Source organism: Oncorhynchus masou, unplaced genomic scaffold (genome assembly GCF_036934945.1).
Source record: "Oncorhynchus masou masou isolate Uvic2021 unplaced genomic scaffold, UVic_Omas_1.1 unplaced_scaffold_1933, whole genome shotgun sequence".
NCBI classification, from domain to species: Eukaryota; Metazoa; Chordata; class Actinopteri; order Salmoniformes; family Salmonidae; genus Oncorhynchus; species Oncorhynchus masou.
In genome coordinates, this window is record NW_027008429.1 from 75793 (window position 1) to 99324 (window position 23532).

General features: G+C 41.0%; 1 protein-coding gene and 1 pseudogene across 1 annotated transcript; both read left to right on the forward strand.

Moving 5' to 3' along the window:
- LOC135532595 (protein ANKUB1-like) overlaps positions 1-18665 on the forward strand; it is a 52747-nt pseudogene extending 34082 nt beyond the window's left edge.
- Positions 15976-21495, forward strand: LOC135532596 (protein ANKUB1-like). The gene is made up of 4 exons (XM_064960072.1): positions 15976-16101; positions 18472-18615; positions 20971-21181; positions 21325-21495. Exons 1-4 carry the CDS (start codon positions 15976-15978, stop codon positions 21462-21464), a joined length of 621 nt encoding a protein of 206 aa, XP_064816144.1. The 3' UTR covers positions 21465-21495.
- Positions 21496-23532: the final 2037 nt, after the last annotated feature.

Here is a 23532-nt window from a genome sequence, read left to right on the forward strand (position 1 = left end):
GTAGTTAATACATGGCCACAAATAATGAGGGGTTCAAATAGATCGGCTGGGGACTTGACCCTACAAATGACTCCAAGAATGACGCCTGACCTGCCCCATAAACAAGTTCTCTCTTATTAGTCTCTCTCTCTTAATCTCCACACAAATATCTAACTGGACAGAGTGTGAGTGGCCTTACCTGACTGTCTCAGTGTCAGAAACATCATAGTCTTGTTGTTCTATGTCCTCCAGGGACATCTCAGCTCCAGCAGACGGGGCAAAGCCCGGGATGATCTCTCAAACTGAAAATAATGACTGTTTATGTGAACTGAACCATTTACAGTGGCTTGCGAAAGTATTCACCCCCCTTGGCATTTTCCCTATTTTGTTGCCTTATAACCTGGAATTAAAATAGATTTTTGGGGGTTTGTATAATTTGATTTACACAACATGCCTACCACTTTGAAGATGCAAAATATTTTTTATTGTGAAACAAACATGAAATAAGACAAAAAAAACAGAAATCTTGAGCGTGAATAACTATTCACCTCCCAAAGTCAATACTTTGTAGAGCCACATTTTGCAGCAATTACAGCTACAAGTCTCTTGGGGTACGTCTCTATAAGCTTGGCACATCTAGCCACTGGGACTTGCCCATTCTTCAAGACAAAACTGCTCCAGCTCCTTCTAGTTGGATGGGTTCCGCTGTTCTCATGTCTGAGTCCTTTAGGTGCCTTTTACTGAGGAGTGGCTTCCGTCTGGCCACTCTATCATAAAGGTCTGATTGGTGGAGTGCTGCAGAGATGGTTGTCCTTCTGGAAGGTTCTCCCATCTCCACAGAGGAACTGGAGCTCTGTCAGAGTGACTATCAGGTTCATGGTCACCTTCCTGACCAATGCCCTTCTCCCCTGAATGCTCAGTTTGGCCCGGGCGGCCAGCTGTAGGAAAAGTCTTGGTGGTTCCAAACTTCTTCCATTTAAGAATGATGGAGGCCAATGTGATCTTGGGGACCTTCAATGCTGCAGGCAGTTTTTGGTATCCTTCCCCAGATCTGTGCCTCGACACAATCCTGTCTCTGAGCTCTACGGACATTTCCTTCGACCTCATGGCTTGGTCTTTGCTCTGACATGCACTGTCAACTGTGGGACCTTAGGTATGTGCCTTTCCAAATCATGTCCAATCAATTGAATTTACCACAGGTGGACTCCAATCATGTTGTAGAAACATCTCAAGGATGATCAAGGGAAACAGGATGCACCGGAGCTCAATTTCGAGTCTCATAGCAAAGGGTTTGAATACTTATGTAAATAAGGTATTTCTGTTTTTTTCCATATTAAATTGCAAAAATGTCTAAAAAACTGTTTTTGCTTTGTCATTATAGGATATTGTGTGTCGATTGATGAGGAAAATGTTGTCTGTAATCCATTTTAGAATAAGGCTGTAGCGTAAAAAATGAAATGTGTAAAAAGTCAAGGGGTCTGAATACTTTCCAAATGCACTGAAGCAGACTATAAGATATATCTTATTACAGTTTAGGCCTACCTTGTTATTTTCTTCCATCTGGCAATATCATATTAATGGATTAAATCTATTTAGTTGGTAGTATTTCTATTAATTGTTTGAAAATACAAGTATTATCTACTTTCTGAAGGACAGCCAAGTTGATAGGCAACATAGAACCTACAGACAATTATGACATCATTGGAACACATGCACGTGTCACAAACACCTTTAGCCCAAAAAAGCAGTGTAGCAGTGCTGCCCAAGCTGGGGGCGATACACTTTTATTAGGCTTTTATTCAGATTCACAAACAATGCTCTACTTGAAGTCAATGAGTAAACATGTAGCAACATGGCTGAGCTTTAACGTGTAAGTAGAAGTTGACACTAACCATATGTATAATCCTAAAATGCTTGCCCTAAATACCAGTCTAGAACCCAGGTATGTCTCCTGCTATTTATAGTATCTTTCAAGTACATCTTATTACAGTTTAGGCCTATCTTATTATTTTCTTCCATCAAGCAATATCATTTTAAGGGCAAATACACACACATGTGTTGTAGGCCAATGAGCTCCATAGTTTTAATCAGAGTTTATAATAAGGAAGGGGAATTCTGTAACAGTTTATGACATCAAAGGTATGGCAGCTATGGAGAATCATTTTCAAAACAATGTCCAAAGCGGGAAATCATTGGATGTGATTCATTCGATTATATGCAATTTCATCTGTGAGGACTGACATGGAAGCAACCATTACACAACCCTGAACTCAATAACCCCACCCCAGTTTCAGAAGAGATATCAAACCATATCTTGTCATTCTGTATTACATCCATCACAAATGGACAGTGATGGATGGCTATATGGAGCATCCTTGTCCATCATGTTCAGTGTGTTAGTGCCTTCACCACAGCGAGGCAGCAGAGTACCAGTTGAGGTAGGTGCAGGCAGAGCGTAGTAATTAAAGGCAGTGTCCAATGTATAAGAGGTAGCCTATCCATCCCCATATCAACACCTGCAGCATCTCATGACACGCGCTCACACTCCCCATTTACCACAACTTCCAAACTAACTGGACCTAAAACAACGTGTAACTTCGTGGCCATTCCAAGTCAGGATCACACCTATTACCAAATAGCTAGAGGATAAACCACAAATAAATTCATGTTTTGTAGGGGGGAGTTGACGATTATGTGGTGGTTGTTTCACTATCGATGATGAAATTGCATTAAATCAAAAGAGTCAGACCCAATGATTTACTGTTCGTAAGGACAGAGTGCCACTAGTAATATAGAACATTAAGTCGAAATGTAGCTAGGGGAGTTCAAGATCACATTTTCTTTCTATGTTTTAGCCCATCTGTCAAGTGTTGGTTGTCCAGTAAAAAACTCAAACTTCGAATTAAGATTATCAATCAGATTCTGTGATCAATGTGAATCTGTGAACAGTCTTGTGAATCTTTACTAGAGTCCCCATTAGCTAACGCCATAACGTTAGCTAATCTTCATGTGGTCCAACATCAATTGATAAGACATTACAACAAAACAATTACAAATTAAGACTTTACAAACATTTAACAAGTAGACAATACAGACAATTAAAATACCTGATGCAATAGCTGTAAACTATAGAGCTCGTGGCCAAGGTGAGTTAAGCGGCTGGAGTGGTTTCCTGTATGCCCATGCTGCACATAGCCCACCCCAATGCACTAGTTAGCCTAGTAAACAAGCCTAAACACCGCGGGTAAATTGCCACTATTCACTGTTACAGGGGTCAGAGATCACAGCCAGAAGCCTACCAACGGGCTACAACTGTTCAGTATTGTTGTCTAATTTATGGACATCGTCTATGTGACTTTTTTTAAACTATCAAGTAGGCCCAACACAGCTTCAGAAGATGTAGGTACATTTGACCAATATTCATGTATCCATTTTTCAGTTAGCATGGTCATGTTACCTTTCACGTGAGAAATATTAACCAAAGCATCCTTTTCCTTGCTTATCTCCTTCAAAATACTGCAAGCTACAGAGCTATATAAATAATGACTGTATTGGCATGATTCCATACCTTATTATTGACTTCAATTGGAGGTGCAATTCACTCCTTTTGACGAGTAGGTTTGGTCCTCATTTCCAGAGCAAATGTGCAACAGTTCTACACACACATATTTAACTGTCTGTTTTCATTACATCATCAACTACCTTTGTTACATCACAAAGCCAGCTGGCTAAATCTGGCACATTTACAGAAATACAGTAGATTGTCCCTGTCAAATACATTTGATAAAAGATAAATGTCCAAAACAAATAGTGGTGGAAAAAGTCCTCAATCAGTCAGTTGCAAACAGTATGACTCAAGTAAATGTGAAAATTGCCCAGTAAAATACTACTTGGGAAGTATTTGGTTTGAAATATTCTCAAGTATCAAAAGTTAAAATAATAAAAAAAAATTAAGCAAAGCAGACAACACAATTGTATTGCTTTTTTTGAATGTAAGAATAGCCAGGGGCACACTCCAACACTTAGACATAATTTATAAAATATGCATTTGTGTTTATTGAGTCTGCCAGATCAGAGGTAGGGGATGTTCTCTTGATAAGTGTGTGAATTGGACCATTTTCCTGTCATACAAAGCATTTAAAATGTACTTTTGGGTATCAGGGAAAGTGGATGGAGTCAAAAGTACATTTTTGTCCTTTATGAATGTACTGAAGTTGCCAAAAATATAAATAGTTAAAGTACAGATACCCCCAAAACGATTTAAATCATTTTTACTTAAGTACTTTGCACCACTGAAAACAAACCTTTTCTAATGTCTCTATATCACTGGCTTGCAGGGTTTTCACCATTGACCCTTCATGTAATGGTATCGAAGTTCAAGATCCATCTTGGCTTAATGTAGGTAACAAGTATTGAAGGTGTATAACTTCAACTTTTGTTAGACAACGTTCACGTTCGTAATGATAGTTTATTACACTTGTCTGAGCAGTCAAACTGGTATGAAAAATATCCCATTCATAATAGAAAAGACAATGTTCAGAATACCTGGAGTGACAATTGATGGAAAGGGTTTACAGCATTACAAAAGTTTGATTAAAAACAGAATATTTATTCACTCACAATTTATTCTTGGTGCACTCTTTCAACTTGAAAATTAAGTTATGTTCAAGGATAGTTCGATTTTCGTGGCTAAAAAATAGAGTACAAACTCAGTCTGTACATCACTTTAATATACAAATGCTACAGTCTACCAACATGGGGTGGCAGGGTAGCCTAGTGGCTCGAGTGTTGGACTAGTAACTGGAAGGTTGCAAGTTCAAATCCCTGAGCTGACAAGGTACAAATTTGTCATTATGCCCCTGAACAGGCAGTTAACCCACTGTTCCTAGGCCGTCATTGAGAATAAGATTTTGTTCTTAACTGACTTGCCTAGTGAAATAAAGATAAAATAAATGCTGATGACAGACATTTATGCAAAAAAACAGGGGGTAAATCAATTTAGATACAGTCACACGCTCCAATCTGAATGGCAGCAGGGAGAATATGAATATAATTCTCAATCCGCTCCACTACAGCCCTGTTGATGTGAATGGGGGAGTGTTCTGCCCTCCTTTTCCTGTCGTCCACGATCATCTCCTTTGTTTTGCTCATGTTGAGGGAGAGGTTGTTGTTCTGGCACCACACTGCCAGGTCTCTGAACTCCTCCCTATAGGCTGTCTCATCATTGTCGGTGATCAGGCCCACCCCTGTTGTGTCGTCAGCAAACTGAATGATGGTGTTGGAGTCATGCTGGCCATGCAGGAGGGGACTATGCACGCACCCCTGAGGGTGTATAATATATAAACAAACATAATGTTCATAAGTATGATCCCCAATCAGAGACAACGATAGACAGCTGCCTCTAATTGGGAACCATATAGTGATGTATTCAGCTGTATACACCACACTCTATAGTGCTTTAAGGTTGGATGCAGTCCAGTTGATGCAACCAGTCAGATGCTCTCGATGGTGCAGCTGCATAACTTTTTGAGGATCTGGGGACCCATGCCAAATATTTTCAGTCTCTTGAGGGGGAAAAGGCGTTGTCGTGCCCTCTTCATGAGTGTCTTGGTGCGTTTGGACCATGATAGTTTGTTGGTGATGTGGACACCAAGGAACTAAATTCTCAATTCGCTCCAATACAGCCCTGTTGATGTGAATGAGGGAGTGTTCTGCGCTCCTTTTCATGTAGTCCACGATCATCTCCTTTGTTTTGCTCATGTTGAGGGAGAGGTTGTTGTTCTGGCACCACACTGCCAGGTCTCTGACCTCCTCCCTATAGGCTGTCTCATTATTGTCGGTGATCAGGCCAACCCCTGTTGTGTCGTCAGCAAACTTAAAGATGGTGTTGGAGTCGTGCTGGCCATGCAGGAGGGGACTATGCACGCACCCCTGAGGGGCCCCCATGTTGAGGATCAGTGTGGCAGATGTGGTGTTACCTACCCTTACCACCTCGGGGTGGCCCTTCAGGAAGTCCAGGATCCAGTTGCAGAGGGAGGTGTTCAGTTCCAGTGTCCTTAGCTTAGTGATGAGCTTTGTGGGCACTGTGGTGTTGAATGCTGAGCTGTAGTCAATGAACAGCATTCTCACATAGGTGTTCCTTTTGACCAGGTGGAAAAGGGCAGTATAGATCACGATTGATATTGCATCATCTGTGAAGCTGTTGGAGCGGTATGCAAATTGAATTGGATATATAGGGTTTCTGGGATGATGGTGTTGATGTGAGCCTTGACCAGCCTTTCAAAGGCTATGGGGTAATAGTCATTTAGGCAGGTTACCTTCACTTTCTTGGGCACAGGGACTGTGGTGGTCTGTTTGAAACATGTAGGTATTACAGAGGTTGAAAATGTCAGTGAAGACACTTGCCAGTTGGTCCGCGCATGCTCGGAGCACACGTCCTGGTAATCCATCTGACCCCTTGTGAATGTTGACTTTTTTAAAGGTTTTGCTCTCATTGGCTACAGAGAGCGTTATCACAGTCGTACCGAACAGCTGATGTTCTCATGCATGTCTCAGTGTTGCTGGCCTTGAAGCGAGCATAAAAGGCACTTAGCCCGTCTGGCAGACTTGTGTCTCTGGGCAGCTTGTGGCTGGGTTTCCCTTTGTTGTCCGTAATAGTTTGCAAGCCTTGCCACATCCAACGAGCATCAGAACCGGTGTAGTAGGATTCAATCTTAGTCCTGTATTTACGCTTTGTGTTACACTCGTCGTCGGAATGAGGAGACCAAGGTGCATCGTGGTAAGTGTACATCTTACTTTATTAGATGAACACCAAAAAAAATATATGTGCAAAACTGATAGAGACATACCCCAAGCGACTTACAGCTGTAATCGCAGCAAAAGGTGGCGCTTCAAAGTATTATCTTAAGGGGGCTGAATAATTTTGCACGCCCAATTTTTCAGTTTTTGATTTGTTAAAAAAGTTTGAAATATCCAATAAATGTCGTTCCACTTTATGATTGTGTCCCACTTGTTGTTGATTCTTCACAAAAAAATACAGTTTTATATCTTTATGTTTGAAGCCTGAAATGTGGCAAAAGGTCGCAAAGTTCAAGGGGGCCGAATACTTTCGCAAGGCGCTGTATATAAACAAACATAATGTTCATAAGTATGATCCCCAATCAGAGACAACGATAGACAGCTGCCTCTGATTGGAAACCATACCATTCCAAACAAAGAAATAGATCACCTAGATTGCCCACCCGAGTCACACCCTGACCTAACCAACCACTTTGCCTGTTTGATGGTTAGTCTGAGGGCATAGCAGGATTTCATATAAGTGTCTGGATTAGTGTCCCGCTCCTTGAAAGAAGCAGCTCTAGCCTTTAGCGCCGTGTGGATGATGCCTGTAATCCATGGCTTCTGTCGGGGATATGTACATACGGTCACTGTGGGCGCGACGTTGTCGATCCACTTATTGATGTAGCCTGTGACTGAGGTGGTATACTCCTCAATACAGTCTGTGCTCGCAAAACAGTCAACATATGACAACAAATGAATGCAATCTCATTTAATGAGGAAAATTATCTTGGGTTGGAGAAGCTTCTAGTGATGGCTCTATACATTCTGGTGAAAAGGGAGGGTTTGTGACTCTTCTCTTCAGGTGGGAAGGAATATGCGATGTCAAAGGAGCCATGAGAATTTGTCCTCGACTCTGCAAAGAAAGACCATCCAGTATGTCATGGGTAACAATTCAGAGCAGAGTGCAATGTCTTTCCAAATGAATTAGTTGAACGCTAAAGTAATAATATCTTAGTCTTGAATGAGCAGCAGCAGGGCTTACCTGTAAAGTACACAGTAGGGGAAGTGTTCTGAGGCTGGTACTCCATAGACTTTTGAGGACAGTGGTCCTTTCTAACTTTCTTGGAACCCTGTTTGGTGGGAAAAGGCACATTAAAACAAACTGTTATATATCTTAAAGTACAGTATATCAACTGCAAAAGGGCAATACAATGCTAAAATACTGAATTATATAAACAAATAATATCTCATACATTCAAAAGCAGTGTTATTCATGAAAAATCTGTACTTGTACTATACCTTTGTGTTAAAGCATATCTTGCTGAACATGGTTTTCTTGCTTTTCTTGGACTTGAAGATGGGGATCTGCTCTCCAGTACTGCTGGTGCTATCCCTTACCAAATCCAACATCCCTTCTACAATGTCACTGGTGGCCATGCTGGTACCGGACTCAAAAGAACATTTGGCATTGGCTTTGGTGATCATTTGATGACTTGAGCCAACTGATAAGGCATCCATCATTTTGTTGACCATGACCTTCGTGAGCTGATTCATTGTGTCACTATCCTCTGGCTTGCTCTGATTGAGCTGGATAGGAAAGACCATGCAAGTAGAGGTGCTTGGTTCATTCTGGACTGAAACATCAATGTTGATATTTTCATACTCATCTAACCACTGTTTTAGGAAGCCCTTCACTGTCTCTTCAGCAAATATCTGGAGAAGCTGTGAGGAGAGCTTCCTGGATATGGCACATTGTTCCTTTCCCCATTTCAGCCTTGAAAGAATGGAGTCTGAAGCACTTCTGGCTGCTTCCAATGTTAAGACCTGTGGAGTGCTGTGGCTGTCCTGAAGGGCTATCACTTTATCCACAAATTCATGGCTGAAAATGTGGATGGTCCCAGTGGAAATTATTTTTCTCAATTTCCTAACAGCAGATCGGAGGTTGTCAGGATGAGAAGCAACTTTTCCATCTTCCTGTGTGTTCTCAACACTTTCCACCATTTCGTCCACTACCACCCCGGCAGCTTGCCTGACTTTGTCCACAAAGGATGGGGGAAGTAAGTTCTCTGTGTGAAACAAGTCCTGAATGATCATGTTTCTTACAATGGGAAAGTCACTCTGAGCAGGTAATTCAGTGGGGATGGGAGTACCGGGCAAGGTGAAGTCCCATTCTGACTGCTTTGATTTTGAAGTAGGTGTTAGAGGGATGGAGGAGCGTGAAGAAGAGGTATTTCTTGTGTTTTGGCTGTCAGCACTCCTACAACGGATCGTGCCAATATCCTCCAGCATGGATCCTGAGAGCTTAGTGGTTTTAGGTAGTAATTTGTGCGGAATGTCCACACAGGCATCGTTTCCACCAGGTGTAACACTGCTCTGGTTGACCTCAAGATGGCCGAGACTTGCTCTTTGTGAAGCAGGACTGCTTTGATATGTAAATATTTGGATTGAACCAAGTGTTGTGTCTGACATTTGAAGATCTTTTCTGAGAAACTCCGTAATCTTACTTTGCAGACTGTAGTAGATGTTACGAGCAACAGACCAGATTCTTTTCTCAGAAACCTGTCCAGTGGTGAGCAGGGAGGTTCCAGATACCATGTCAGATGATTGGGTGGTCTGGGTGAGCTCCTGCAGATCTTTCACTATGGTTTGTATAATATCAGAAGATGTGGTGGATGTAGATACAGACTGGAGGTACTTATCTGTTGTACCTTCCTCCACAATGTTAAATGATCTAGAGAGGACCTCACTCACTCCTTTCTCAGCTTTGGTTTGGAACTCATGACTAGAAAGTTTTTGGAGGCTCTTTGTTGAAAGACTGTGGGAAGATGCAATGCCTTTGGAGGCAGCCGTGCTGCAATCTAGACTTACTGGAGAGGTTCGCTCAGTAGAATCTTGGAGACGTTCAAACATGTCTTCACATGGTGTTGGGGACCTTGACAAGGAGATGTCCTTCAGCTGAGACAGAACACCACCTACCAACATGTTGACCTCAAGGGACATATCAGATATTTTCTTTCCTACTGTGGAGAAGCAAGGTGCATTTGATGTCTGATCCTCGCATGAGGTCAAGATTGTTGAAATGACCTGTTTGGTACTATTGTTCATTAGACCCTCGTCTGTTTCAGTCCAGAGAAGTTTTGAACTCCCGCTGACACCCATGTGTAGAGTCACTTCCTGGTTCAAACTGGGCAAGTGAGGCACACTCTTACCAGCTTGCGTCAAGTTCTGGCTTGCCAAACCAAGGTACTCCTCAGTCACAAGATGTCCAGAGTCCTCTGTGGGTGTATGGCTAGACATTCTTCTCTGCACGTCTGACCTCCGCCGGTGAATGGTGAAGCCCTTTAATGTCTTCTTAATATTGTTATATAAACTAGTGGTAGCAGACCAGATCCTGCTCTTTCGCTTTTGTGCATTTTCCTGGAGGTCAGGTTCTCTCTCCTCTACTTCTGAAGGTTGCGCCAAGCTCTGCAGGTCTTCCACAAATGTGTCAATGATGCCAAAGGCAGCAGAATCCGCACAAATATCCTTTGACAAGGTGCTCTGGTTTTGAACGGAACAAGACCTGGATGCTACAGAATACGCAGGCTGTACACTAGTTAAGCTACTGTTGGACTTTTTAACTAGGAATTCACTCACTGCTTGAGTGGTGTCTCTCTTGAATTCCTCACTTGAGAGTTTTTTCATGCAATCTAACAGACTGGTCAAAGAAGCTGTGGCCTTACTTCTGCTGTCCTCAATTTGACAGGGGAACTCATATACTATTGGTGATGAGGCCCTGGAATGGGAGATATCCCCAAGCTGAACCAGAACACCCTCTACAAATTGTTGTATCTCAATAGAGAAGTCTGATCCTTTTTCTCCAACAGTGTACAGGGGGTCCTCCTTTGACATCTCAGTCTTGTACAAGACCAGAAGCTCTGAGATGACTTCTTTGGTGCAAGTTGTCAGAAGGAGCTTGCATTCTTCTGACTCAGTTTGTGCCCAAAGAAGTTTTGAGCACTCACTTAGGCCTCTTTGTAAAGTAACTTCACCAGTGGACTCTGGCAACTGAGGCTCACTCTTACTGGGCCTATATTTCATGTCTAAGCAAGGAAGTGGAACTGTCTCCGTAAACTCAGCATTTGTGATGTTGTCATCAGATGTGACAATACTCTTTAAGGCACATCGCTGAAGCTTGCCGAAATAATCTTTCAAGTTGTTTTGGATGCTGTGGTAAATGTGAACAGCAGCAGACCAGGCACTCTTCTGTTGGGGACTCTCTTCAGATTCAGCCAAGGACTTCATATCTGACACGAAAGTCTTAACAACTACTGACGCTGCTGAGCCCACTGGGTGAATTGACTCTGTCTTTACAATGGCAGACAATGTTTGACCTGATACAGCACCTGTTAACTCAGACTGAATGACTGAACTAGGAAAGCTCAAACTACTGACTTTTTTGGCAAGAACTCCACTCACTGCTTGTATTGCTGATGTTTGAAACTCCCGGCTGGAGAGTTTTTGGATGCTCTTAGATGTGAGCGTGCAGGAGGAACCAGATTCACCAATATTGTAGCTGCTCTCGTATTTCCTTATCAGGGCATCAAGATCCTCAATGAAGCCAACATGCGATGCCAAAAACGTGATCTTGTCCTTCAGATCTTTCAGCAAATTCTGTTCGTTCTTGTCAACAAAAGCCACCATTGTGTCAGAGATCATGGTCATGACTTGCCCTGTTAGACTCTTGCTCTCTTGATCAACTTTTTCAAGTTTAGCAGCCAGCTCTCTCACCATGCTCTCAGTCACCTTGGTCTGTGAGTCTCCACTTACCGGTGTCACTTGAGAGGTTTGGCTATCGGAGGCACTCTTAACGACCACTGATAAGGCCGACTTGACATCTTTAATCACTTCTGCCATTACAGCAGGGGTCATCTTCGGAGAGCCTGCACTTCCAGATGGAGAATTGGACATGCATGCAAGTTTGGAGAGAGAACCTTGCAGGCTGTCCTGCACACAGGTGACGAGGGTGTCCTCTGAGACACCTAAGAGGACTTGTAGCGTCTCAGAGTTGGTTGTCTTCTTCTGCACATCAGACAGAGAGGTTAGAGTCCTTAAAAAAACAGAAATCATCAAAGTCAAACAAATAATATGTAAGGCTGTGATGAACATTCTGGTGGAGTGTGTCAAACACATCTGCACCATTGAAAACAATGAGGAAAACACTGCTGTTTCTCTGGAAAAAACCTTAGTGTGATGTCAGCCTAACTGCTTAATTTCTAAAGCCCAATTAATTTATTTTTTGTATAGTTCATTTGAATTGAAACTGGCCTTTAGATATCTATCTATCCTGGCCATATCTATCCTCTAAAAAAATCCAAATTGCTATAAACTTCAAATACTGTAACTTCTAATAACTTCAAGGACAATCATAAATACAAGGCAGTTTGAAGAAATGTTAAAGGGAAATTTCTAAATGTTTCAACTTCATATTCATCATCTCCAGCACCACCCCAACATCAGCATATGTGAAAAACGGGCATTTCTATGTTTTGTAGTAAAAAAGAAAGAGGAAGATAAGTGTTTTCTATGACATTCATCAACCAATTAGTAGGCAATGCCTACTCATAATTGGTTAAAATCACACGATGCACACTGATGATGTCATTAGAATCTAGAGCTGAGCATTTAACCAACATTTTTGTTATTTTTCGTTTTAAACAACTAATTGAACAACGTCGGCTCAATTATTTGAATTCCATAAAGTTAATTTTTTTCTTCTTCTGTGAGCTCGATGCTCAGTTTCTGTAGAGATAAATCAGATGGGCACGAACTATGCAATGTAGTAGGGAGTTGTAGTTTCCAACAGGCCAATATTCTACATAGTTTAGCACAGAAAATATGGCAATTAATTCCCATAATCCATTGCACGCCCACTTACTTGTCCACTCTGTGTGGAGCAGATACGGAAACCTCATTGACTGAGAGATGAGAGAATGCATGAGAGAGATAAAAAGCAGTTGCGTAAAGAAGATTCTCTACCTGGAAATACATGATCTAAGTGATTGACAGTTGGTGTTCAGCGGTCATAAAAGTAGGTCTTATTTACTTAGAAGAACTACTAAAATAGTGATTTTGTCAGACAGGATAAGCAGCAGCTCTATAGAGATGAGTTGATGACTTGGAATGAAATAATAAAGTCATCAAATAAATATTTTATATGAGAAAGTAAATGATGGTTGATAAGTCATAAACAGTAATGGACAGTCACTACCATCATGGGACTTTTATTCATTATTTATTCATTATGTGTTGTTACAGCATTCAACACACATAATCCATAGTGCATTCAATGTCTAAAAAAAGTATTGAAATCCAAAACGTGATTATTTTTTAAATATTTGAATGTCCGGAAACCAAACCAAACTCAAAAAACACTAATTTCTCAGTGTATTGGAAACAGTTACGTCCCTCTATATTTTTTTTACTACAAAGCATGGAAATGTGTAATTTTCACATATGGTGATGCTGGAGATGAATATGAAGTTGTTAAATTTCCTTTAAGAACATACCTCATGGCCCCCTTGGGCAGGTAGCTTCCACTGCCCTTAGTCAGGTAAATCTCCTTGAACTTAAGTTGTGATTCCTGCTCTTCTTCCTCTTCCTGCTCCATACAGTTGGAGGAAGGGTAGGGAGTCGGGATGCGAAAGCTATTGTAAGACTTTCGACTGCCTGGCCTCTTAGGTACACCAGCCTCAGTAAATCTCACGCGGGACTTGGTGTTAGTCTTATCGTCTAACAGACTGGTGAGTGACGCTGTGAGAGATCTCTGTGACAATGGAGAGGAGGCAGCATCTTGGATGCCCAGTAGTTCGTAAAGACCTGGGATGATGATCTGCATCAGCTTGTCCGATAAAAACTGGACAATCCTCAGACACAAGCCGGCAAGCTGTTGTTTTGTCAGCTGTATTCCAGAAACAGAAGAAGTGTTTTAAAATGTTGCATAGTGCGTCTTTCAAAAGCTTATGAACAAGGTTAAACATTAGGAAGAGTTTTCATGGTAATCTAATTAAATTGTCAGTAACATGATCTTACCGGGTCAAACATGCCCTCACGAATCCCCTCCATTGCCTGAAAACAATATTGTTATAAATGTTGTCATATCAGGATGCGTGGCAGAATTGTTTTTATTTAATTATTTGCCTGATCGTGAAGTTATACTTGCTTTGTGTCAGTTGTTTTGGCAAAATTGCAATGTGACAACTTTTCTAGCACTGAACATTTTTTTCCGATTGATCCGTTTCTAATTTGATCCTATTTCCTTGAAGGTGTGATAGTACCAAAGAAAACAGAACATACTTCTCAGTTAGGTTTTGAAGGAAGTCCATAAGTGTCTGATGTTCCACATTGTTGAGCTTCCCCTCTTCTGTGGTTTCCATCACTGAGGTTGCTCTGCTCCTGGTAGAATTGCTCTGCTCCTGGTAGAAATGTAATTATATTGCAAATAATCAAACTTAATATACAACAAATATCATACTGAAATCATTTTTAACTGTTAAAGAGTGGAGGAGCATTGGCAACGTTGGGCCAATTAAACAACTGCAACACAACAGAGATGGTTGTGGTACGTCAACATTGCCAATGATAGCATCACTATAAATGCTAATTTTGATTTACAATGATGACATCATCCTGTGGTTGAAATTTCACCCTCAAAACAACAGATTATGTTGATGATTCAATGTATTTTCCAAGAAGATTCCATGTCACAATACATTGACAAATTACGTTGAAACAACGTTGATTCAACCAGTTGGTGCCCAGTGGGATGCCTGCGCTGTAACGTGTTCGTAGAAGTTAACACTAACCACTGGTACAGGGTCAACTGTTCTTTCACCCCCCCTAATGGGTCATCTGATCCTAAACCTGTGGTTTAAGACAACCGATACCTTGAGCTGATTAAAAATACAAATTGACCAGAAACATGCTAATTTTGAAACAAACCTATTGTATATGAAGATGCTTGTGTTTCCAACTTCCCAAAATTAGTAAACATCCAGAGTTTAGAGGATGAAGACAGTGTAGGCCTATACCCCATCTTATCCACGACCCCCCCACACACACACACACACACTTTACATTTGACCAATATCTATGGAGCCACCAGCCCTAAAGCATGAACATGTTTTTTTGCTAGAAAATGTGGATTAGGAGAAGAAAAATTATCCTTTTCGGTAGTTTCATCTAAATAGAAGGGCAACATGACATTGACAAACCTTGTCATAACTGCTTTCACCGGGATTTAAAAACCCAGGCTTTCCTAAAATGTTTACCTCAGCCAGTTTAGAACCCAGGTGTGTCTACAAAACACATGCACTCCTCCATAAGGTTCATGGGTTCCCTATTGTTTTATCCCAGTACAAGAGGGGCAACTGGATTCAGGATTAAACACAAGCAGTCTTTAAGGTATATCTTATTACAGTTTAGGCCTACCTTATTATTTTCTTCCATCTGGCAATATCGTTTCAAGGAATGAAATCTGTTTTGTTGCTAATATTATTATTAATTGTAGGAAAATACAGCTGTAGAGTACAAGGATCAGCTACTTTCTGAAGGGCAGCCAAGCTCATAAGCAATTTAGAACCTACAGACAATTATGACAACATTGGAACGCATGAATGTGTCACAAACGCCTTGTGGTCACATGTTATATTAGGGCGTGGCTCCGCATTCGTGACCGGTTCTCTTATTTCTATTTCCCGGTATCCGTTCGCGCTGGAATTTGCGATTAATACTTTTCTCATGCCGAAACCGGATTCGATACATACCGGTAGTTAAATGTCAAAAATTATTATATTCGCAATGTCATTAAACAACAACATAAATAGCTACTACATTTTCGAAACATGATTTTGTCATCAGTTTAGTACCATTTGTTTGATTTTGTGGACCCACGACTAGACTTTATCCATGTTAGCTAGTTGCTAGCGACGCTCGTCAGCATAGGCTGCTACGTGATAAACAGTTTGCGTTAGCGAATTAGCTACCTAGCTAGCCAGCCTAACAAGCTGTCACATCCAGTGGAAACCGATGCAACCCTGCTGCCAAATAAGGGCTAGCTCGATGACCCATGGTAACAGTGAGGTCCCCATGAGTTTCAAGGTTTTAATGTGTTATCGTGCAGAAAAAGCGAATAAAATACTGGTTGATGAGCTAGCTAAATTAGCTAGCAAGACGGGTATGACCGTTAACAGCGTGCATGCACAAAAGCATGACGACACATTGAATATAAGTGAAGCAGGCATGCAGAACGAGATCGCCCCACCAAGCCAGATAGTAGAGGGGTACAACAACGCCGGGACACAGGCATAGCTCATACAATTATATTTTGTTCCAGTCATTGACAATACATGTTGAAAAATAAACACCTGCGTCAAATATATGGCATCGCATGCTTGTGCAAAGATAGCTTGCATGAATTTTTAAAATAATCCGGTGACCACTAGATGGCCTCGTATATCCACATTTAGATCAACTGTTCTTGATTTTTCATCAGTACTGTGAATGACAAGCCCACTGAATCTAGTTTAATAATCTTTATACTCAGCAGGGAGAGGCCTAGGTACTTCAAATCAGTGCTTAATTTGAGCCAGAACAGGATCCGGCACCTTTCCGTTCTGGACTGTTTTGTTCCGGAACCTATTTGGCCGAATCCGGTACCTCTCGTGCCATGAAAAATCATTTTCACTTTTTGCTATGTAACAATTATAATAAAAGCGATCAAAGTTCATTCGAGTTGCCTCTTCGTCAATTATCCTGCCCCCTCATCTCTCCAGAGTTGCACTTCATCATTTGTTTCCTTATAGAATCATAGCTGCATGAAGGGTTCTGGAGGAATTTTCTAAAGTTACGGAATTACTGCTGTCTGTTCAGAAATAAATTAAATAATTCATAATAGCCCAATACGTCATGAGAAGCCCTATAATTTAGCTACAGAGGACCAATATCTTATTTTTTTTAATAGCCGAGCTGCGGATTGTAGCCCAATAACAAAGAATAGCCTACAGTCGGGAACGCGAGGCAAATCTGTCAGTGAAAAAACAGCAGGCAGACAAAACAGGCCTTTTGCAATATTTCAAATACAATCGAGGGAAAACACAGGTTGAAAAGCAATGACTCTTGCTGAAAAGATAAGACTATGCTGTAGACTACCAAAATATTTGATCAACTCCCAAACATTGTTTTACAAAACAGAGAAAGGGAGAGATAGGCTTTTGACACGAGCGCATCGACAATCTCCAGCCAGTGAGCTGCGCATCATTGGGTGAGTCAGTGAAGCTGGAAAGCATTTTTAGGACTAATTTCCTCTTCATATTGTAGTCTACTATATGTTTCTAGGCCTATAGGCTATTGATGGATTCAAGACAAGGTCGTTTGGTTGGTTTATGTTTCCACTTGCCTCAAAAGAAATGTGTATTTAATGTTCAAGCATTTTTATTGGTTAGTTCAACTCTGATGACAATAAGGTGTGTTGTGATTGGCCCCGCTTGCAGATAAGGGTAGATCGCGAACGTCAGGTCTCCCCAGTATGAAAATGTGATGCAAAGGGTAGGTCAGGTTATGAAAACTGTTTTATATTTTAAAATGTGTACACGTTTGCTGTACGTTACTGATTTATACATGTGTGGGTATATGGTACCTGTTAGGGAATTACGGGCTTTGGCATATGAGTATAAAGCAGTGTTTGGCATATGATTGCTGTAAATAAGTGTTAGCTAGCATACACCGATGTAATGGTCACATAAGCCACTGCTAACACAGTTGTCTTCATGCTACAGATTTTGCCATCGACAGCCATCAATACCGTTAAGCCCTGCACAACTAACGTGCTGTTTCCCATTTAACAACAGAAATAAATGCTCAACTGGGACCACTGGCCGAAGTTATTTATATTGAGAAAACACAACGCATGGAGAGTACATATACATCTGTTCCATGTGCACCTTCTATAAGTGGCTCTACCCAAATGTGATGATATGCGTTCAATGCTCTATTATTATAGGTGATATTTTTTCTCATGAGTTCTGGTACCACAGAACTCCCCCTCCAGCACCCACTCTTTGTTCTGGCACCTCCCAATTTACAAATTAAGCTCTGCTTCAAATTTTTATTTTACAAGGCAAGTCAGTTTAGAACAAATTCTTATTTTCAATAACGGCCTAGGAACAGTGGGTTAACTGCCTGTTCAGGGGCAGAATGACAGATTTGTACCTTGTCAGTTCAGGGATTTGAACTTGCAACCTTTTGGTTTCTAGTGGTGTCGTGAAGCAGTGTGGCTTGGCTTGGCTGGGTTGTGTTTTGTAGGACGCACGGCTCTTGGCTCTCGCCTCTCCCAAGTCCATATGGGAGTTGTAGCAATGGGACAAGACTGTAACTACCAATTGGATACCACTAAATTGGAAAAAAAAGAAATAAGTCACCTTGGGGGTTTGTGGTATATGGCCAATATACCTCCGCGTTGCGTTGTGCCTAAGAACAGCCCTTGGCCGTGGTATATTGGCCATATACCACACCTCCTTGGGCCTTATTTCTTAATTGTACACAATTGGACACTTTTACAATTATTGAATGGTAAACATTGACATCTGTCTGGGTGGAACACCCTCCATAATGGGTGTCTGTGTGGGACACCCTCCATTACGGCTCCTTGTGTTTCCAATCTTCTTCCTCTGGCAGGATTACTTCCACGTGCAACTGTCAGACGACAAGCAGGTGAGGCACTTCCTGGAGCTGAGCTATGCTGGTGCCATCCTTCGGGACAGCTGGGTCCTGACAGACGTTGGCATCACCCCGAGCAGTGCCATCTGCTGCCTGCTGAAGGTACCAGCCGAACACCTAGCTGTTTCTACCCGTGCTTGAAAATGCATATCAAAGTGAGCTGGCTATTGCTTGAAACAGCTTCATACTATCATTAACATAAAGTGTTTCAGATATAGTGTGGTGATATATGCTATGGTGATTTATAGTGTGGTGATGTATAGTATGGTTATATAGTATGGTTATATAGTATGATTATATATATATTATGGTGATATAGAGTGTGGTGATATATAGTATGGTTATATAGTATGGTTATATAGTATGATTATATATATATTATGGTGATATAGATTGTGGTGATATATAGTATAGTGATATAGTATGGTTATATAGTGTGGTTATATAGTATGATTATATAGTATGGTTATATAGTATGATTAGGTGATTTAGTTAATTCAAACAGGTGCCATAAATACAGGTAACGAGTGGAGGACAGAGGAGCCTCTTAAAGATGAAGTTACAGGTCTGTGAGAGCCAGAAATCTTGCTTGTTTGTAGGTGACCAAATACTCATTTTCCACCATAATTTGCAAATAAATTCATTAAAAATCCTACAATGTGATTTTTCTGGATTTTTTTGTCATTTTGTCTGTCATAGTTGAAGTGTACCTATGATGAAAATTACAGGCCTCTCTCATCTTTTTAAGTGGGAGAACTTGCACAATTGGTGGCTGACTAAATACTCTTTTGCCCCACTGTATAGTGTGGTGGTATATAGTATGGTGATATATAGTATGTTGAGGTCACCCTGCTTGAGACTGCAAGTAATATTGCCCTTGCTCAACCAAGACCATGGTTATGGTAGAGTGATTGGTTAGTAAGAACACTGTTTTATACTGAGACCATGGTTATGGTAGAGTGATTGGTTAGTAAGAACACTGCTTCGTGATTGTGAAGTGTTGTACAGAGGTCCCTGGGTACATGTCCAGAGCCAGACAGGGACAGAACTCACTCTGTTCCACAAAGTTCTGTGGAAGATTTGCTAATAGAGGAGAGTGGTTATGTATCGAAGTACATATTTAACCATCAGAATAATGTTTATTTGTGTTCCTTACTCCTTACTTACACATCCCATCATTGACATAGTCAAAGCCAGACCTTCTGTCTGTCTCTCCTTCTTGCTGGTTGACTAGAGTGGAAATCTATAGTATTGTATGGTTGACCTGGGATAGAGCTGAAATGTGGCCCGATGTAGTGTTGCCTTTGTACCAAACACCCTTACAGTCATAAACCTTTTCCCCATGTAATCGCCTCGACCTCAGTCTGGTGTTCGCTAACAGTATCTGAAGAGTCTGCATACCCAGTGGTGTATAGTACAGTAGAGCACAGCAGAGTACAGTAGAGCACAGCAGAGTACAGCAGACAGAGTACAGTAGAGCACAGCAGGCCGTATAGTAGGAGAAAGGCCCTTTGGGTTCATTGAAATACATATTCATAATATTTCTGTTAACAATTTAATCTGCACCCAGATTAGTGTTCAATGTGATAGAACAAAACTCAGTACAGCACATGAATTAGAAAATGTTGTTACAAATTTGAGCCACGAGATGGTGGTAGATTATAAGTTTAAATAGCATGGACCTTTGATTTGTCTCTGGATAGACATTGCCCTTGGGCACAGATCTAGGATCAGTTTACTCTCACCAAATCCTAACCTTTAGCATTAGCAGTAAAAACACAAACCAGACCTAAGATCAGTGCAAAGGAGCCACTTCATCTTACCCCTGTAATTATATGACTCCTAACTTATATATACTGAGTGTACCAAACATTAGAAACACCTTCCTAATATTGTTGCACCCGCCTTTTGCCATCAGAACAGCCTCAATTCGTTGGGGCATGGACTCTACAAGGTGTTTGAAAGCGTTCCCCAGGGATGCTGGCCCATGTTGACTCCAATGCTTCCAACAGTTGTGCCAAGTTGGCTGGATGTTCTTTGGGTGGTGGACCATTCATGATACACACAGGAAACTGTTGAGTGTAAAAAAAAACAGCAGCATTGCAGTTCTTGACACAAACCGGTGCACCTGGCATCTACTACCCCGTTCAAAGGCACTTAAATATTTTGTCTTGCCCATTCACCCTCTGAATGGCACACATACACAATCTATGCCTCAATTGTCTCAAGGCTTAAAAATCCTTCTTTAACCTGTCCGCTCCCCTTCATCTACACTGAAGTGGATTTAACAAGTGACATCATTAAGGGATCATAGCTTTCACCTGGATTCACCTGGTCAGTCTTTGTCATGGAAGGAACAGGTGTTCATAATGTTTTGTTTACTCGGTGTATAAACACAACAAAGGTATTTATGTAAAACAAGTGAATTTACTGTATGTCCATGGTCTTATACTTCAGCGGGAGCCGGTGGTGCGTGTGTTCAGTGCCGTGACGGGGGAGACCCTCTCAGTCTTGGGCACTGTGTTTCTCCTGAGTACGTCTGTGGCCAGGCTCATGACCCTGGTGCCCCAGCAGTGTGGGCTTCCCGTCAGCTCCTTCAGACTGAGCTCTCCCACCGGCCTGCAACTCTACGACTGCAACCGGCTGCACGACTACGCCATTGACCTGGGTATGGCCTTCCTTGTGCAGTAGATCAATGGTCCTCTGGCTCAACACCTTATGGATGTAACACAGAGACAAATGGACTGTATGGAACACATTCTTGGTTCATGGCAACCAGGAGGACAACCTGCATGTGTCTCTGTCTCCCAGGGGCTACTCTACGGTTGGACACCTGGGATGGGTGGGCGGAGTTCCTCAGAGGCTGCTTCCTGGGACACAGACTGACCGTCCAACGACACCTGTCTAGGGAGAGACCTGTGATGAGGTCAGAATACACATCTACACACTGAACTGTATGATAGACTTACTATCAACAGTGATGGTACTGAACCTTTATATAGCTTACAATGATGGTACTGACCCTGTATATAGCTTACAATGATGGTACTGAACCTTTATATAGCTTACAATGATAGTACTGAACCTTTATATAGCTTACAATGATGGTACTGAACCTTTATATAGCTTACAATGATAGTACTGACCCTGTATATAGCTTACAATGATAGTACTGACCCTTTATATAGCTTACAATGATAGTACTGACCCTGTATATAGCTTACAATGATAGTACTGACCCTTTATATAGCTTACAATGATAGTACTGACCCTTTATATAGCTTACAATGATAGTACTGACCCTGTATATAGCTTACAATGATAGTAGTGACCCTGTATATAGCTTACAATGATAGTACTGACCCTTTATATAGCTTACAATGATAGTACTGACCCTGTATATAGCTTACAATGATAGTACTGACCCTTTATATAGCTTACAATGATAGTACTGACCCTGTATATAGCTTACAATGATAGTACTGAACCTTTATATAGCTTACAATGATGGTACTGACCCTGTATATAGCTTACAATGATAGTACTGACCCTTTATATAGCTTACAATGATAGTACTGACCCTGTATATAGCTTACAATGATAGTACTGACCCTGTATATAGCTTACAATGATAGTACTGACCCTTTATATAGCTTACAATGATAGTACTGACCCTGTATATAGCTTACAATGATAGTACTGAACCTTTATATAGCTTACAATGATGGTACTGACCCTGTATATAGCTTACAATGATAGTACTGACCCTTTATATAGCTTACAATGATAGTACTGACCCTGTATATAGCTTACAATGATAGTACTGACCCTGTATATAGCTTACAATGATAGTACTGACCCTTTATATAGCTTACAATGATAGTACTGACCCTGTATATAGCTTACAATGATGGTACTGAACCTTTATATAGCTTACAATGATAGTAGTGACCCTGTATATAGCTTACAATGATAGTACTGACCCTTTATATAGCTTACAATGATAGTACTGACCCTGTATATAGCTTACAATGATAGTACTGACCCTTTATATAGCTTACAATGATAGTACTGACCCTGTATATAGCTTACAATGATAGTACTGACCCTTTATATAGCTTACAATGATAGTACTGACCCTTTATATAGCTTACAATGATAGTACTGAACCTTTATATAGCTTACAATGATAGTACTGACCCTGTATATAGCTTACAATGATGGTACTGAACCTTTATATAGCTTACAATGATAGTACTGAACCTTTATATAGCTTACAATGATGGTACTGAACCTTTATATAGCTTACAATGATAGTACTGACCCTGTATATAGCTTACAATGATAGTACTGACCCTGTATATAGCTTACAATGATGGTACTGACCCTGTATATAGCTTACAATGATAGTACTGACCCTTTATATAGCTTACAATGATAGTACTGACCCTGTATATAGCTTACAATGATAGTACTGACCCTGTATATATAATAATAATAATAATAATAATAATATATCCCATTTAGCAGACGCTTCTGTCCAAAGCGACTTACAAGTCGGCTGGGGCCACTACTTTTACATATGGGTGGTCCCAGCGGGAATCGAACCCACGACGCTTGGCGTTGCAAGCGCCATGCTCTACCGACTGAGCCACACAGGACCCACTGATCCTGTATATAGCTTACAATGATAGTACTGACCCTGTATATAGCTTACAATGATAGTACTGACCCTGTATATAGCTTACAATGATAGTACTGACCCTGTATATAGCTTACAATGATGGTACTGAACCTGTATATAGCTTACAATGATAGTACTGACCCTGTATATAGCTTACAATGATAGTACTGACCCTGTATATAGCTTACAATGATGGTACTGAACCTGTATATAGCTTACAATGATAGTACTGACCCTGTATATAGCTTACAATAATGGTACTGAACCTTTATATAGCTTACAATGATAGTACTGAACCTGTATATAGCTTATATTCTCGTGTTTTTTTCCTTCAT